Source organism: Chiloscyllium plagiosum, unplaced genomic scaffold, assembly GCF_037043375.1.
Source record: "Chiloscyllium plagiosum isolate Xiang-an unplaced genomic scaffold, Cpla_swu_hap1 HiC_scaffold_8, whole genome shotgun sequence".
NCBI lineage: Eukaryota > Metazoa > Chordata > Chondrichthyes > Orectolobiformes > Hemiscylliidae > Chiloscyllium > Chiloscyllium plagiosum.
The window spans coordinates 34155383-34175130 of record NW_028270146.1 but is presented as its reverse complement, the minus strand read 5'-3'; the positions used below and the strand labels follow the sequence as shown (position 1 = coordinate 34175130).

At 41.8% G+C, this 19748-nt stretch overlaps 1 protein-coding gene across 1 annotated transcript in view; it reads left to right on the top strand.

Moving 5' to 3' along the window:
• Positions 1-19748, top strand: part of rin3 (Ras and Rab interactor 3) — a 115425-nt gene that overhangs the window by 29225 nt on the left and 66452 nt on the right. Inside the window, exon 3 of the mRNA XM_043697207.2 lies at positions 3231-3345. Coding sequence (XP_043553142.1) covers positions 3231-3345 — 115 coding nt within the window. The remainder of the gene's footprint in view (positions 1-3230; positions 3346-19748) is intronic.

The following is a 19748-nucleotide window of genomic DNA, read 5'->3' as shown; positions in this document are numbered from 1 at the left end:
CATGTTTTGTTGTGACCAACCTCCTGCTCTCTGAGACTTCACACCTCCCTGCCACTGCCTGACCCAGTTCCAAATCAGAAAGGAAGGCACAGGGTCAGACTCTGAGGGGAAGTAGAAAATTGTAAGCAGTCCACAGGTACACCACCTCCAGCTTGTAGCTAATAGAGATTGTGGGCAGAGGTGGGGAGTAGGACATAAGAGGGTGGATCAGATAAGAACTTTTCATTGCCCTTGATGGCTTCAGCCTTAGTCACAGGCAACCATAGATACACCAATGGGCGGCATGGTTGCTCAGTGGTTAGCACTGCTGCCTCACAGTGCTAGGGACCCTTGTTCAATCCACCCTTGGAGTGACTGTCTGTGTGGAGTTTGAACATTCTCCCCATATCTACGTGGGCTTCCTCCAGGAGATTCAGTTTCCTCCCACAGCCCAAAGATGTGCATGTTAGGTGGATTGGTCATGCTAAATTGCCCATTGTGTCCAGGAGTGTGCAGGCTAGTTGGATTAGCCATGGGCAATGCATGATTGTAGAGTAGGAGCGTGTGGGTCTGGGTGGGATACGGTTTGGAGGATCAGTGTGGACTCAATGGACCAAATGGTCTGATTCTACATGGAGGGATTCTAATGATTCCCAGCAGTGTTTCCTCCACAGAGGCAGAGACATGCAACAGTATCAGTCCTCCGTTAGTGAAATTCCACTGCCTTCAACTTGTCCTGCAAAAGAAAGGGAAGTGTGTCAGTGAGTTTTGTGCAGTGTGGTTTGGTGAAGTGCATGCCATGATCAAATAGCTGTGAGATATCTATGCTAAATTGGTAAAAGTTAAATAAGAATAGGACTGAGGTATGAGTTGTGTTTGATCAAGATTATTGATAGACTGGTGAACAGCATACAGTAAGCAATGCATCAGCCCAAGGTAGGAATTGAACATGGATGCCTAGTGCTGGGAGGTAGCAGTACTAAACACTGAGCCACTGTGTCTGTCATTGGTCTGTCTGTTGCGTGCCTGTATTTAAGGCTGAAGCCTTCAAGGGCAGTGGAAGGTTCCAATCTGATTCACTCTCTACAGTTGCTGGGTTGAACTAGACAACTCCGATAAGGTCACTAAACCTGTGGCACTTCCTCCAGTTCCATGTGGTTCTTCTGTTGATGTCGATAATGACAATCACCCGCTTCTACTGTCTTCTTCATGCATTTCTGGCATTGTCTTGGAAAACCAAGGTGCAGATTTGTTAACTTGTTGAACTATTTCTCCCTAATCTCCAGCTCCTCTTTCATGATTTCTGATCCCAGCTACAGCTAGACTATGCTAAATTCTTAAAAGGTGCAGTTTAATGATGCAGGCTAGCTTTAAGTGATGCTGACCTCAGACAGCCTTGCGTCTCCTGCTGAGATCTGGCGCCATTCATCAGCATCATCCAGATAATTAGCAGGCAGCAGGAAGTTTGCTTTCTGTCTGCATTACTTTGAATGCAGCTTAATCATAGATTTTGACTCTTACTCCTGAATTTGGTAGACAAGCAGTAATTGGACATTGGAATGCCTTCAAACAGGAGACTGAATGGGTACAGAGTAGATATACTCCCATGAGAAGGAAAGACTTGCAAAGTTAATGCTGCCAAATGACAAAAGTTACAAAGGTTGAAATGGGGCAGAGAAAACATGTGTAAATGCATAGTAGGAAAAGGCCAAGATGATTGGAGAATGAAGTACAGAGGACGTCTAAAACAAAAAGGAGTCAGAAGCCAAAGAGATTATGAAAATAGATTATAAAAGAAAACACAAAAGCCTTTTATAAACATATATAGTGAATGAGGAGTCAAAGGGAGGGTTTAGCTGATTATGGACTGAAGAGATTTTTTTAATGTAGGCATGGCTAAGGCACTAAGTAATTAATTAGCAGTTGGCTCCATTAGAGAAGAGGATGCTGCAATGTAGTTTGGTCACTGCCATGGTACTTGAAAGGTTGGCAGTACTCAAAAATAGAATGATCACTTAAATCCAGATTCTAGGTTCCCAGAGGAAGTACGGAGGCCTCTGGAGAGTCTCTGGCCACAATCCTCTCAGTGGATATGGGGTTGGTATCATCAGCTATGGAGAATTACACACCCCTGTTTGAAAAATGCTGGACATGGAATTGACAGACCACACAATTAGCCTAATGTTGGTGATGAGGAAATATGTAGAGATAATGATCGAGGATGAAATGAATTGGCACGAGGAAATGGATGGGTCAATAAATGAAAGCACAGATTTGATAAAGCCAAATTTTGACAAATTTGATTGAGTTATAAATTAGGAGCAGGAGTAGGCCATTCATCCCCACAAGTCTGCTGGGATTTCAATAAGTAAATGCCTGATCTGACTGTGGCCTCAACTTCCCTACCTGCCTACCCTCAATAACCTTCGACTCTGCGGTTTCTGATGAATACAAGCATTTCTCTCCCTTCATTCCCTCCTGTCATCTCATTCAGTGCAGCGTCCAAAACATTTGAAACCCACTCTTCTCCTGTGTTGTAGTATTTTTGAAAGGTTTCCAGCACACATTCTTACACAACTGTTAGTGCATGCTGCAGCCTCAATATGCCTATCCTTTAAGTTGTGCGAATCATTCACAATTTTGCCTGCCATGCACTCATCCAAGTAATTATGGGATTGGCTAGACACTAAAATATTGAAATCAGCAGGTGGCACATAATCATGTACTACCAGGTGTTATACCAATGGACACAAAATACTCCTACATCAAAGTCCATGCCTTGTGTTTAAACCCTATTCCACTTCTTGAATTCTCCCCTTAGTTTAAATAGACCAAATTGTATTCCCCACTTTGTTATACCTGCAAATTCTTCTTGGAAAGCAACACTGAGCGATCTGTTTCAGTTTACAGAAAAATAGGTGTTAGCTGCAATTGTCATGCTCCATTTCTAATCCAGTGATGCAGAGCTCTTTCAAATGGAACCACTCATGCACAACTCAGCACTTGACAGATGGATATTGTTTTTTCGTAATTATGCTGTACATCTGACCTTTTTGGAATTATGTTCACTGATACTACACATCAATATACACATGAAATGGATGGTGACTTGGGCAGATTTTCCAAAACTTAGCTTTCTGGGTTTTTTTAACCAGTTCAGCTTGACTTAAGTACTGACTGATTATTCTATTTGTGCCTTATTTCCTATCACCCAATTACTACAATTTAGCATAATTCATTCCTATTTCCAGAGATTCATGGTGAGGAAAGATTGCTCCCTCTCAAATATGGTACTTTCAGTCAATTTTCCTGGACTTGGTGGAATGCCTAATATTCAAGATTACTCAATAAAAGAAGATAAAACGAGTGAGTATCCTTTCTCTATCTGTTCAGGTTGCTTGCTATGATAATGACAAATAACTAGATCTTTTTATCATGTTGCAAGATCTGGTCACTGGAACAGCTAAATAACCACAAACACTTTACATTTCAGCATAGTGAACTAATTATAGTACATTCAAGAAATAGTACTCTACTTGTTGTATTTCTTGTGTTATCAGTAAGTAACAGATTATGGAGCACGGATTGTTTTACTGATCTACTTAAGAGCTCAGACTGCAAGTTGCAGTTATGGATAACTGTGTATGTATCCACCTCTATCTTGATGCTGCTGGACCGCACATAGTACTTGGTCATGTGGTTTCATCTTGCTCCTTGACTCATTCACATATCTAGCTCTTAAAGTAACACAACTCTGAAATCAATAACATTATCACCCTTTTTTTTCCACAAGATAAAACTAAGAATGAAAAATGTGGACATTGGAGTATTTTCAAAACAGAAGTAATAATTGAAACATTGAAGAATAAGGAATCAATTTTACAATCATTCTGGATCTTGTGATTGTATAACCTTCCAGAGATTGAAACTGCACACTTTGATGTTCTCATTTTGTAGATATGTCGGAATCGTGCATGTTATTAATGTGTTAATTGTTGTCTTCATGGGTCTTCCTCACCTTCATTATCCAAGCACTTTTTGTGTGATTTATGCAGAAGTGGAACATTGTACAATTCACTGAGTTGGTTTTCCTATGTTTGCAATGTTGCTTCATTGTTGTTCAAACTTTGGGTAACTCTGCATGTGGCCATGCTCTCTGTGTGGGATGTGAATCTCTGACCTTGATGGGCCAAAGGGCTTTTATATGTGTTGTATACCACTATGACTATGTGCTGTCCTATGCACAGATTGGGCAGAACTGCACATCGGTCATGCACCATCTTAATTTCCTCTTGTTTTTAAATAAGCCTGAAAATATGGTAAGGTGATGACTTGGCTGTGTCTGTCTAACTTGTCTTTCAAACACAATCTCTGCTAGTGACAATTAGTCCCTGTGCTGTTGTGTAGCTATTTTAGAACCAGTTAAGTAGCAGGCATCAAATCATGTCCCTGCACTTTTTCTAGAATTTGTGCAGGCTGGACATGCACTTGTCAGTGGTTTGTGCTGAATCGGTTCTAGTGATTTGTGATCTGCTTCCATGTGATCTGTCTACTGAACGTATATTGAATCTTGTGACACTGAATACTAGAGCAATGTTTCAGATTCTAGAGTCATAGTCGTAGAGACGTACAGCATGGAAACAGACCCTCCAGTCCAACTCCTCCATGCCAATCAGATATCCCAATCTAACCTAGTCCCACCTGCCAGCATCCGGCCCATATTCCTCCAAACCCTTCCTATTCATATATCTATCCAGATGCCTTGTAAATGTTGCAATTGTACCAGCCTCCACCACTTTTTCTGGCAGCTCATTCCATATATGCACCACTCTCTGTGTGAAACCGTTACCCCTTGGGTCTCTTTTATATCATTCCCCTCTCATCCTAAGCCTATGCCCTCTAGTTCTGGACTCCCACCAGCCCAGGGAAAAGACTTTGTCTATTTGTCCTGTCCATGCCCCTCATGATACGTTGAAAGAATAGGATTGTGTTTGCAATAGACGATTGGATCCAAATGCAATTGATTTGCTATCTTGCATGCTGCATGCTCCTTGTCCTTTTTGGGAAGCATTGACTTCCAAGATCATCATCTACTTCCCATAATAGCAATGTAGGATACAAGTTCACACATAATTGTTATGGTACAGAAGGAAGCCATTGAGCCTTTTTGTCTGCATTGACCATCTGAAGGAGCATTGTGACTCTGTGCCATTCTGATGCCTTTTCACAATTCTGTGAATGTTCTTTCCATTTAAATAACTGTTTAATGTCCTCTTGCATACTTCAGTTGAACCTATCTTCACCATAATTCCAAGCTGTGCATTCTGAACCCTAACTACGTGCTCTGTGAAAAAAATTTTCACAGGTCACATTTGCTTCTTTTGCAAATTACCTTATACTTGCACCCTCTCAATCACAATTCTTTTGTGAGTGGGAATGGTTTCTCCTGATCTAATCTGACTAGACCGTCATAATTTTGAAAACTTCTGTCAAATCTTCTCTTCACCTTTTCTCCTTCACGGAAAACAGTTGCAACCTCTCCAATCTATCATAACTGAAGTTTCTCATCCCTGAATCCATTTTGTAAATCTCTTCTGTACTCTCTACAGAGCATGTACATTTTTACTAAAATATGGCACCTAGAACTGTGCAGAATACTCCAGCTGACATTATTTCACACTGTCTGTAACGAAATTCATCTGCCACCTATCCAACCATTTCAGCAATTTGTCAATATCCTTTTAAATGTTTACATTGTCTTCCTCATTGTTGACAATGCTTCTGAGTTTTGTATCATCTGTAAACTTGTGTCTCCAGCACACCAAGGTCTTTTTCCTGGGGAACTCCACCATAAGCCTTCCTGCAGTCTGAAAGATATTTATTAAACAATACTCTTTGTTTCATATCTCTCAGCCAATTTTGTATCTTTGTTGCTACTGTCTCCTTCATTCCATGACCAATAACTTTCCTAAATATCTGTTGTATGGCAATATGTTGAATACCTTTTGGAAATCCATATCTAACACATCAACAGCCTTCCCTCATCAGGTTTCTCTGTTACTTCTTCAAAATACTCCAACAAATTAGTTAAATTTAATTTTCTCCTTAGAATTCCATGCTGGCTTTCCCTAATTAACCCATATTTTTCCATTTTGACCATTAATGTTACCAGAGTAGTTGTTTCAAGAAGTTTCCCCACCATTGTAAGTTAAACTGTCTGATCTGCATTTGCTGGGCTTATCCTTAGTGTTTTTGGACAAAAGTGTTACTTTGTATTTTTCCAGTCCTCTGAAACTACCCTAAGTCGAAGGAAGATTGAAAAGAAATTACCATTGCTTCTGCATTTTCCACTCTCCCTTCCTTCAATTGAAATGATCATATCCTTCCTTGGAAGTATTGCGTCTGGTTACACTGTCTTTTCAAATTAAATACTGACAGTTTATTCAATACTTTCTTTTTATCAATTTTAAATCTTTCTTGTGACTGTGTTTCCTCCTTTGACATCATGGCCTGGGTAACATCTCCTTCCTTCAGAAAGACAAATGCAAAGTAGGCATGTAAGACTTCCGTAACACTCTTATCTCCTTGTGTTAAATCCTCTTTTTTGGTCACTAATTGGCCTATTACCAGATTTGTGCAGTTTATATGTGGGTGGCACGGTGGCACAGTGGTTAGCACTGCTGCCTCACAGCGCCAGAGACCCGGGTTCAATTCCCGCCTCAGGCGACTGACTGTGTGGAGTTTGCACGTTCTCCCCGTGTCTGCGTGGGTTTCCTCCGGGTGCTTCGGTTTCCTCCCACAGTCCAAAGATGTGCAGGTCAGGTGAATTGGCCATACTAAATTGCCCGTAGTGTTAGGTTAGGGGTATGGGTGGGTTGTGCTTCGGCGGGGCGGTGTGGACCTGTTGGGCCGAAGGGCCTGTTTCCACACAGTAAGTAATCTAATCTAATATGCCTATAGAAAACTTAAGGATTTCCCTTTATGTGCGCTGCTAGATTTTTTCACAAACTGCATTTTCTACTCTTTTTCCACCAACCTATGGAGCCAGTCTATGTGGCCCAGCTCTGCTCTTGCTCCATTGAAGTAAGCTCTTCCCCCATTTAATTATTCTTATTCTGCATCATCCTTTGTCCTTTTCCACCTTTTTCCTCAATACAATGATCACTGTGCCGTAAATGCTCCCCATTGATACTTGCTCTGTTTGTCCTATCCTAATTCCCAAGATGCTGTTCTAGCAGTGCCTATTTTTTGTGTTGGACCAGAAACATTCTTCTGAATGTCCAAAATTCTTGTGAACACAACTTTCCTTCTGCCTTTTTGGCTATCACTTTGAGTATATATTCCAATGTAATTTAAGTCCTGGTTATTACTAATCGATGATGTTTTACATCCCTGCTGGTGCTCTCTAGACCACCCTGAGTGGTGTAATTACACCCATTGTGTCTGTAGGTCACCAAATCCACTCTGTCTTTGAATCCCCCGGGGCATTCTCTTTTTTTGTAGCACTATACGTTTCTCTTTAACCGATCTGCCACGCACCTTTTTGTTTCCTTTCCTATTTTCTGTGAACACCATGTAACAATTTTTAATACTCACTCCTGTTCTTCATTGAGCCATTTCTCTACTATTGCCACAACATCATAATTCCGCTTGGAAATTTGTGCCTACAATTTGGATTCACTACATGCAAGGTAGCTCTGAAATAAAATCTATGTCTTCCTTCCTTTATTGTAATTCCATATTAATTTAATATTCCCTATTCTATCAATCTCTTATCATGATAATATTTTTTAATATACTTCCCCCCCCCCCCCCCCCCACCTCCACCTTCACATTAATGTTCCTTGTTTTATACTTACTGGTAGACATCCTCTTGCATTACTTACAATAAGTCAGCTGGGTGGCATGGAGACACAGTGGTGAGCACTGCTGCCTCACAGTGCCAGGGACCTAGATTTGATTCCATCCTTGGGCAACTGTCCATGTGGAGTTTGCATGTTCTCCCTGTGTCTGCATGGAGTTCCTCCAGGGTGCTCCAGTTTCCTCCCACAGTCCTAAGACATGCAGGTTAGGTTGTCTGGCTGTGCTAAATTATCCATAGTGTCCAGGGATGTACAGGCTAGGTGGACTAAGCATGTGAAAGGCAAGGTGATACAGTATGGGAGTGGGTCTGGATGGGATGTTCTTCAGAGGGTCGATGTGGACTCGATGGGCCAAATGGCCTACTTCCACACTGGAATAGGGGATCTACAATAGGTTGCTTTATGATTATCAAAACATACAAAGTAGTATGTGATTTTTCAGCAGTTGAGGTTAATGCTTGGTAACCTAAGGTATCCTGAGGAAATTGTTGGGAAGTAGAAAAATTAAAGCTTGAGAAAGCTCGGTGATTTAGGTCACATTTGGAAATATACAAAGCCATATTTAATGCATTGTTCATTTCAATTGATTTAATGAAATATCAAGCTTTTACTGGGAAACCTTCTAATCATCTGGTACTCTAGCTGCCCTGAGGAGATGTTGGCTTAACAATGATTCCCCATGTCCTCAATGTAACAAAAGCTGGGTTTCATTGACCTCTTAACTAAGGTCACACACAGTACGAGTTCCACACAGGCACCAAATCTTTTTTTAAAACAGTGGGAAACAAAATGATCACTGAGGAGTGATAGGTCCAGAAGAAGAGGGATTACAGATGGGATACCTAGAAGTTCAGATGTTCTGAATATCCTGTACCTTTTAACAACAGGATGTCTTTTAAATATTTTCCTATCGAATTCCTGCCTGACATTGAGCATGTTTTGAAAAGCAGACTGTTTGCTCAATGAGAAAGCCAGCATCAGAAGAACATTTAGGAGAAGTAGAGAGAGAGCAACATTGATGTCATGCTTTTTTTTTGTTTTTTGTTTGTTCCTGGGATATGGGAATGAAGTAAATGACCAATAATTGTTCCCAATCTCTAATTGCCCTTGCATGTGTGGCAGAAAACCTTGAACATCTGTGTTCCATCTATGTAGGTATTCCCACAGCGGGTCAGGCAGAGAATACCATGATATAATGACATGAAGTAACAGTGATATATTTCAAAGTTGAAGTAACTTGGAGGATAACTTGTAGTATTAGTGTTCCCATGCACTTGCTGATCTTGTCCCTCCATGTGATATAGATCACAGACTTGGAAGGTGCTGTTGATGGAGTCTTGGTGAGCTTCCGCAATGCATCTTGTGGGTGATACACATTGAATGCACAGTTTGTTGCTTGTGGAAGAAATTAATGCTTAAGGTTTGACTGCTGATCAAGTAGGCTGTTTTGTCTTAGGTAGATGTCAGGCTTTTTTGAATTTATTGCAGCTGTATTCATACAGGCTAATGTAGAATATCCCATCACATTCCTGACTTGTGCCTTGTAGGTGTTGGATAGAATTTAAGATTCAGGAGGTGAGTTACTCACTACTGGTGACTTAGTCTCTTGACCTGTGACTGGACTAGTTAAGTTACTAGTCAATTTTAACTCCCAGGATGTTGATAGTGGGGAAATTCTGTCATGACTGAAATGTTAATGTGTGATTTATCCCATATGGATTAGCCTGGGACATTGGCTGTAAGGAACGATTCATGAAAGTGCCAGGTTGTTGCTGCATGACTCATCTAGGGAGCAGTTCCAAATTTGGCACAAGTCCCAAGAAGTTGGTGAATAAGCCTTTGTGGGGTTAACTAGGGAGAGTGTGTCTTCAACATTGCCTGTGCTGATACAAGCTGGAAAGGTGTTGGTTTAGCTCAGTTGGCTGGATAGCACAGGTTCTAACACTGAGTGAAGCCAACAGCAGGGGTTCAATTCCTATGTCTATTGGAGGTTAGCATGACAGATTCTCATTCGTAACATCTTGCCTGAGACATGGTGACACTTAGGCTAAATTACTAGTCATCATTCTCTAATAAGACTCTGGTAACTTTACCCTTGCTAGCTGGTTGATCCAGTTTTACTCCCACTTCATCTTTCCACAGAGTTTTGATGTAACTGGTTAAGTAATCTATTTAAGAGGGAAGTTAAAAGTCTGTGACATGACTGTGGGTCTAGAGTCGCACAGAGGCCAGAATGAGTAAGAATACCAGATTTCGTTCTGCAAAGCAGAATAGGCAACCAGATGGGTTTTTACGAACATCCAGTACTTTCATGACTACGAGATTTTTATTCAAAGTTTAAAATTGAACTTACTATATTTACTTGTGCAAAAGTCCAATTTCTGAAACACAAGTCTCTCCTAACCCCCACAGGACAACAGGTGGCATTGACTGGGCTTGCAGTTTCAGGGCAGCCCATGGGTCAGGGTAAGGGTAGGAAAGGGAAGGGTCATGCCATTTTAAATATCATACAGATAGCTCTTTGCCCTAAACTATGGTGTACAAAACATTAAAGATATTTAGCCAAAAGCCAGAAGTTGACTTTCATAGTGATAAACCATTTCTTAGGTACATATGGTAGCTTCCTTAGCTACCATTATGGGATTTGAACTGGTGGCCATAGCTTTTCTGCAGCGACATTGGTCCCAATGGCTGATAATTCAGGGCTGAGCTTGTCTCCACCAGGTCAGGAAGCCATGATTGTATTTGATGGTTGTCGAAGAATTAATTGACTAAGGTTGTCCCCATTTGGGAGGATGTTCCACTTCCAAGAATTGCCTGGCCCCAGGAATTGGCATTGGAGGCCAGGTTATGAGGCAAGTGGGGCAACCCATGGCAAGAGATGGAAGGGATGTCTGTAACCAGGAGGCAGGGTGGGGCCTGGAGTTGTGGTTAGGCCTGTTTGAGACTAACTGCTCAGTGGCCTTTGCTGTTTTCTCACTTCCACTATGCCACGCCTCCTGTAAGTCTTCCCTCTGCCGTTGTCCTGAACTCTGATCTGCCTTAGTTCCTGTCCAGTCTGCCATCATGCCCTCTCTGAGCTTGTCTTGCATAGAGTCAGAGAAGTACAGCACAGAAACAGACACTTCGGTCCAACTCATCCATGCCGACCAGTTATCCTAACTTAATCTAGTCTCATTTGCCATCACTAGGCCCATATCCCTCCAAACCCTTCCTATTCATATACCCATCTAGATACCTTTTAAATGTTGTAATTGTACAAGCCTGCACCACTTCCTCTGGTAATTCATTCCATACGAGCACCATGCTCTGTGTGAAAAAGTTGCCACTTGGGTCCCTTTTAAATTTTTCCCCTCTCACCCTAAACCTATGCCCTCTAGATCTGGAATCCCCCACTCCAGGGAAAATACCTCATCGATTTACCACATCCATCCCCCTCATGATTTTCTCAGCCTCTAATGCCCCATGGAAAACAGCCCCAGCCTATTCAGCTTCTCCATGTAGCTCAAATCCTCCAAACCTGGCAACATCCTTCTAAATCTTTTCTGAATCCTTTAAAGTTTCACAACATTCCTCTTGCATTGGAAACAGTACAGGAAAGGTTCACTAACTTGGTCCCTGGAATGACAGGGCTGTCCTATGAGAGTCCTATGGGTGGCACGGTGGCACAGTGGTTAGCACTGCTGCCTCACAGCAGTGGGATTCTGGGTTCAATTCCCACCTCAGGCGACTGACTGTGTGGAGTTCACACATTCTCCCCGTGTCTGCGTGGGTTTCCTCCGGGTGCTCCAGTTTCCTTCCACAGTCCAAAAACGTGCAAGTTAGGTGAATTGGCCATGCTAAATTGCCCGTAGTGTTAGGCGAAGGGTAAATGTAGGGGAATAGGTCTGGGTGGGTTGCGTGTTGGTGTGGACTTCATGGGCCGAAGGGCCTGTTTCCACACGGTAAGTAATCTTATCTAAATTACATCTATATTCTCTGGAGTTTCGAGGAATGAGAAGTGATTATTAAAAAAGTACAGGTGCACAATTCTTTATCCAAAATGCTCGAGACTAACTGGTTTTCGGAATTCAGAATTTTTCAAATTTCAGAATAAGTGTCACTTAATGGGGAAATGTTTAAAAATCTTACCACCAGCTGATGCACTGTGAGTACTACAGGCCCTAACACAGGATTGAGGCCTGCCAGTGCTGGGCCATGGATCCACACGTCGCATCGGAGTGACACGCATCGAGTGGGTATGGAGTTGGGCTAACTGTTTGCATGCCAAACAGCATTGCTGATGAGAAAAAAACTTCACGAAAAGTCCCACGGATTTCGGAGCTTTTCAGATTTTGGGATTTTGGATAAAGGGTTGTCTACCTGTATAAGATTTTGAAGATATTTGGTTGTGTAGATTGTGGGGAATTGTTTATTCTGACCAGGGAATCTAAAACAATGGAGGCACATTTTTAGAATAAGAAACCAATCATTTAGGACAGAGATGAGGAGAAATGACTTCAGTCAAAGGATTGCAAATCTTTGGAATTTCCACCCTAGTGGTTTGTGGGTGCTCTGCTCCTGCCCATACACAGTGGAGGATAGGTTCACTGAATTGACTGATTTAAAATGCAGAGCGGTGCCATGGTATACTTCCTACAATAGTGGAGGTCCTGCCTTCTCAATCTTGCCCTTCACCTGAGGTGTGATGACCCTTAGACTAAACTCACCACCAGTCATCTCTCTCTAATGAGAGAACAGCCCTCTGGGCCTATGGCATCTTACTTTATATTCAAGACTGAGAGAGATGGAGTTTTGGTCGCTTAGTGAATCAAGTGATATGCAGAGTAGTCAGGACAGTCAAAGCCCAAAAGGGGTGATGATTATATTAAATGGTATAGGTGGCTTTGGGGCCCATGTGTTCTCCCATTGTTCTTATTTATTATATTCTTGTTCTTGCTCTAGTTTCCCATTCCTGTGACTCTATTCACAATAAATTGCTGACTTCCACCCAACATCCTCTCCATTTCACCAATATTGTTAACCAATATTAATGATGATCCTCCCTGCGTAGGCACTGTCCCTCTATCCTTCACATTTGAGATTGTCATCACCTTCTCCAAAACATTTCCATGATGCCATTGTCTTTGCAAATACCACCCAACTCCAAACTCCCTTTTCTCTCCAAATCCTCAGAAGTTTTCTTAGCTACCATATCAGTGCCCATCTTTCTGGTTTGTATCTCTCCAGATTTTATTATCTGCCTCAAAATAAAAACAGCTCTTATCAAAGTCATGAATGGAATCCTATGCACCAAAGACAAAGTTAATTGTCTTTCACATTCTTCACTAACTCACTACATTTTTTGTCACAGTTAACTACAACATCCTCCTACAATACCTGTTCACTGTTGTCCAACTGGGTGAGTGTGCTCTCACTTGGTCCATTTCTATGTATGGAATCATAACCAGAGAATCAGTTGCAATAACTTCTCCATCTACATTTTTTCCATCAGGAAAAGGACATGTCCTTGAATCCCCTCCAATTTCCCAAGCACATGCTGCATCTCAGCAACAAGTGTGCCAATTTTTGGTGATACTAATTAATACAGAATCTGTGTGATGGATCTTTCCAGCTCCATGGGGGCAGGGATGTTGGCAGGGGTCCAGGAAAATTGTGGGGCAGCTGATTCAGAATTGCTGCCTCCACGATGGAATTGGCAATTAAAGCCCCAGTGGGCATAGATATTTTTCTATCCGTGGAGTGCCCCTGGGAAATGGCCCCTGTGGAATTATTTCAATTTCAGCTGAGTCAAGAGGCAGAAAGTAAGATAGTATGAAAATAGCTCGACTTGATGTGAGGGGCCTTGGCTGAGTGCAGGGATGAGAGGATTTGGAACATTTTCCTCGATAGTGCTGGCATGAAACACAACCATGTGCTAATCCACGGTTCCAGATTTCACACCACATCTGTATGTTGCTTGATGTTGGCATTGGAGTTGTGGTTACACATCAATAATCTGTTGAATTTATGCCCTGTTCCCCATCACATTCAAATATACAGAAATAGATCAAACTGAACTGCACGATGTAGCATGTGTCTTTTATTTATTATTTGGTTCCAGTTTTCCATAACGTGCGCTAGCATTACTGAATTTATTGATTCTATTGTAAACAGTTAGGTTCCAGCAGTAAAGATTGCTCTTACCCCACAATGTTCAACTGATGTGTGATCATCACAGGTATCTGCAGCAGATTTTGCTGGCAGCAGTCACAAAGCATTAATTCTGAGACATCACCCATTGCTGAATTAGGAATAAAGTGTTGAATGTAATGGGAATGAGAAGTGGCCTAAAGTGTCCCTGTGCTTGGTGATAAAGGGAAAGGATTGGTTAAAGATGCAGGAAGGCGGTGGATGTTCAGGAGAGACATGGTTGTATTGCACGTGTTACTGATAGAGAGAACCTTTGCTACTTTTTTTAGATTAGTTACATTGTGGAAACAGGCCCTTCGGCCCAACAAGTCCACACCAACCCGCCGAAGTGCAACCACCTCGACCCATTCTCCTACATTTACCCCTTCACCTAACACTACGGGCATTTTAGCATGGCCAATTCACCTAACCTGCACATTTTTGGACTGTGGGAGAAAACCGGAGCACCCAAAGGAAACCCACGCAGACACGGGGAGAATGTGCAAACTCCACACTGACAGTCACCCGAGGCGGGAATTGATCCTAGGTCTCTGGCGCTGTGAGGCAGCAGTGCTTACCACTGAGTCACCGTGCCTCCCATCTAACTCTTGAAGGTCCTGAACTGAATCCTGATGTATCACACTGTTGCTCCATGCCTAATGCCCTGCCTGTTTGTGGCTCCTCCTCCCACAAGTTGGAAATAAAAAGCTTCAGCTAACCTGGAAAATTGTCCAAAATTTCTTTCAAAGTTGTTTCTTCCTGCAGCCAGTATGTACACAACATGATTAACCAATAGCAAAATGGTAATGTTTGGATCATTCTCTTTTTTTTGGTGGTGTTAGGTTGTTAAATAAATGTTGGTGTTGGAAAAACTTCTCTTTTTTTAAACATTGTGGGCATCGCTGACTAGGCCAGCCCATCCCTAAATGCCCATTGACAGTTAGGAGTCAACTACATTGCTGTGGGTCTGGAGTCACATGTAGGCCAGACGAGACCGCATGGAGTTTCCTTCTCTCAAGGCCATTCATGAACCAGATGGGTTTTACCTGACAGTGGTCCTCATTAGAGGTGTAATTCCAGATTTTCGTTTTAGTGAATTCAAATCCCATCATTTCCTATGGCAGGATTCAAACTCAGGCCCCAGAACATTACCTGGATCTCTTGGATTAACAGTCTAGTGATAATACCACTAGGTCATTGCCTCCCCATAATGCTATTATTCCATCTAATAAAGTGTTCAGAGAGGGAGGAGTTGAGTGGATATCTCAACCAAAGAAAAGCACTGTTAATACTTCAGTGTTGTGATGATCTATCAACTAGATAAGAGTAGTATAATGAATCAAGTCACAAGAATGGGTTAGTACAGTCAGCCAAGTGAGCTCCATGTGTTCGGAGGTATTTCCAGTCTATTAACAAAATCGCAATGCGGGCGTAATTCACCTTTTGCAATAGGAATTATCAGCTAATTGGTCTTGATTCTGTTGCTGCCAAGTCAAGAATTATAAAAGCTATTATATAAAATGACAAATCACTGAAAAAAACAGAACAAAAGTGCAAACAAATAACTCCGTTAACTTCCTTAAAAAATAAAACTTATAATTAGTTCGGCTCTCAGTGACCACTGCTGAGTTACCATGACGACAAATACGGATGTTCTAACAGTGTGAAAACCACAGTACGACACAGTGATGTGGGGGCAGGTCTTACAGAAGCAAATTGTTCAGCAAGTTGTGTTTTACAAAATGTAGATTACGCGCACTAGAAGTTTCTTTTCTGTGTGGGTTCCGCTGATGCCACCAACAGTTTTATTTCTCCTTTCTATTTATTCTTCACTACATCCCTGGGAAATGGTCTTGCATGAGAACTGACTTTTTCCAGGCTGTGTCAGCATATATCCTGTAAATTAGTCGCCAAACTGTGACATCTGTAAACCACATGCCAACACATTTGCTGACAAATAGTTTCACATGGACTGAGCTTTCGTGAGTTCAGCAAAATAATAGATATAGAATAGAATGGGCTCTCTTTTGGGAACAACTGATTCACATAATGTTGAGACTAGGAGGACACTAAAATAGAGAGACATGGCCATCAATTATAACACTACTTAACGTTTGGCCTGATTCTGCAGCAGACTAATGTGAGACTTACTCGAGTAGGGTCAGTTTCACTTCAGTTAGCATTGCAACATTTAAGTCCAGAGTGAGGTCAAAGCTGAGTTACAAATTATTCAGGTATTTTGAAGTATTGGAGACATTGGGAACTTTTAAACCTACTCTACCTCAACATAAATGTATTTTCCAAAAGTTAGGTTACGTACTGCCCATTTTGGGTGTTAATTGACTTCTTAGGTTTGTAATAAGGCTGTCTGAAATTGCATGTTCATTTCTAGCTGGAACACTCTCCTGCCTGTCATGTTGATTCAAACTTTGCACATGGCATTAGAAGCACACGGTAATCATATTGAAAGGAATAAATGTCTGAAATAAATTAGTGCCCTCTGTTCCTTGCAGACCCCTGTCAATACTGGCACCCAGAGCCAAGATGGTAGTTGTCTATGGTTCAGTAGCAGATGTGAGCTGCCACAGTAATTGTCAGAGACAACTCCAATGATGATAGGCCTAGAAGCTTTCAGAACTGTCAGCCAAGGCTCTAGTATTCAGGGGGCCACTGCTGCATTCATGGATTGGACCACTTGGTCCATGTTGCACAGAACAATCCATGCTCTGCTCAGCTCATTGACTGAGTAGGGTCAAATAGAACAAAGGGAAAAAAGAGAATAAGGCATCTAGTGGGTGAGTGAATGCAAGCAGTTAGGGGAATCTATTGAGTAGTGAGGCTAGAAGTAGTGGAGCTATGCATAGGGTAAGAGAGCACTATTACCTTGACAATTCTGCTGACAATGAACTGGCATTTCAGCCTAAGCTCCTGACATTCACTCCCTGTTCCATCTTTTCCCACTGCCAGCAGAGTTAAAATGTGAAGGGATTCCTGTCCCCATCCTTAGCAACATCTGGATAGCAACCCAAAGGTAGCATTCCTGAAACCATGGGCAAAATCTGCAGTTCTGGCAAATTTTCTGCTCCATTCAAATGTAGCTGTTCTTCTATAATCAAAGGGGTGGGCACATTCCTTTTAAGAGGTGTCCACTGCATTTAAGTGACGTTGGAGAGATTCAATATCCTTCCTGTCACCACCCAGCCACCACCAAGAATAGGAGTACAGTCAATGAAGACTACAGCTGTTGTATCTTGTGCTTTAAGCCAGCACTGCTAACTGCACATTGAAATACTGGTCCAAAGCATCTCTGGGCTGTTGGTGCAAGCACGTACCTGATTCTGAGGCTGCTTGCTCCTGATCACAAAGGTTCTTAACTCTTTTTGTACTGTAACACTCCTAATATTTCCTTCTGTACATAATAGTTTATCAAATATATCTCTCTTGTCTAAGACCTATTTCTTTACATGCTCACTCTCAAATTGGGCCTTCTCTCTTACAGGCATCAGAGTTATATGATCAATTATGGCATTATGATTTACATAAATCTTATTAACCACACAGGTATGACTTTGATTCCTAATGCTTTGCAAAGTTTCAGTCAGACAGCATACAAGCACACTTCAACCTTGCTGCAATACAAACTTGCAGCCACCGAACACAAGCCAGAATTACATTGTAAATCTGCTGTTAAGACCAATGATGCCAGTTTAGTTCAGTTGGCTGGCTGGCAGGCTGGTTCAAGAAGAGTGATACCAGCATCCTGGACTGGCTAAGGTCACCCTGAAGGACCAACCTTCTCAACTTTAGCCCTTGCCTGAGGCATAGTAACCCTCAATTTAAACTTACAAATCAATGAGAGAATAGCCCTATGGCTCTCTCAGATGAGGAGCGAAAGTGAGGACTGCAGATAGTGGAGATTAGAGTCGAGAATGGGGTGCTGGAAAAGCACAGCAGGTCAGGCAGCATCCAAGGAGCAGGAGAATCGATGTTTTGGGCAAAAGCCCTTCATCAGGAACAGCATTCCTGATTCAGTCAGGAATCACTCTCGATTCCTGACTTCACTCTGACTTCAGTCAGTATTCACTCTTGACTCCTCTCAGATGATGACAACTTTACCTGTGTTAACACATGTCTGTCAAAGTTGAATTCTCTAAATTCACTTCTCTCACATTTAATTGAAGAGGGTTTGTAAATACATTTGAAAATTATTACTTTTTTGTGCATGCAAATGAACAGCTTCAGTCTTTTGAAAGTACCTCCCAACCTTTGGTTGCAAGCTAAACATATACTCAGAAGACAGCTCCAGTAGGTAATCGGCATTTTAATTTAGGAGTCTTAATCTGAATTTGGCAATTGTTTTACTTCAATTTTTTTAGATTAGTAGATGTTTGTTTCTTTGCTTGGGAGATTTAATAGACTTTGTTCAGTTTTTAGTTAAATTCTTGCTGTTAAATTTTCCAGGGTAAGTTACATCAAGCCAAGCTGCTGCTACAATCATCTGATCAAGGCAGGGCTTTGTGAAGTTGAAGGGATTTGAGAGTTTAAGCTTATAATTTGGAAGAGCTTTTCAGTCTGTTTTCCTGGATATATCAGGATTTTTTTTTTTCACTGCCAGTCCATTCACTCTTCTCAGACATGCAGAGTCATGGCATCACAGGAGCCAGGAAAGATTTTCAGATGGTTATTATCATAGAAAAACAGTAGTGGGAAAGGGTGGAATTATTGAGAGTCAGGCATTATCTTAAATTAATAATGCAGTAGCCAGAATATACTATATAACCTTATGGACTTCAGATTGAGTTCAACACATTCAGATTGTAAACTCACTCCCATTCCTTCCATTTATTTTAGCTTAACTTGATGCAATGTCTGTTACCATGTTCTCTCTTCCCTCTCCCCACAGAAAGACCATCTGTACCTTCCAGTCTGGCAGTTGTGTTCTGCCATTCTCACATTCCTATCACTTACTCTGAACCATGAACATTCTGCACACACGCACACACAAAATCAATGCAGCCCCCTCCACACATCATGTCAGGTCCGATGAAGAGTCATCTAGACTCAAAACATTAGCTTGTACCCTCTCCACAGATGATGCCTGACCTGCTGTGGTTTCCAGCATTTTTCGTTGTGCAAACCAGATACAGCGGCAGGCATACCGAAAAATGGGGCATCAACCTGTCAAGCTACAAAATAAGACTACTTGCGTGCCAAGCAGCATAAGAAACAAATGATAGACAAACCTGGGTGATCCTACAATCATTGGGTCAAATCTAAGTTCTTTATTCCTGCCACATCTCATAGTGAATGGTGGTGGACAATTAAACAACTCATTGGAGGAGAAAGCTCCACAAATATCCCAATCCTCTATGAGGGAAGAGCCCAGCACATCAGTGTAAATGATAAGGCTGAAGCATTCACAGCAATCTTCATTCAGAAGTGCTGAGTGGATGATCCATCTTGGCCTCTTCCAGTGGGCCCCAGCATCACAGATACCAATCTTTGGCCAATTCAATTCACTCCATATGATAGCAAGAAGCAGTTGGAGACACTGAATACTGCAAAGGGCACTGACAACATTCTGGCAATAGTACAGAAGATTTGTGCTCCAGAACTTGTATCTCCCCTTGCCAAGTTGTTCCAGTACAGCTACAACACTGGATCTACCCAACAATGTGGGAAATTGCGCAGGTGTGTCCTATACACCTAAAGCAGGTCAAATCCAATCTGTTCAGT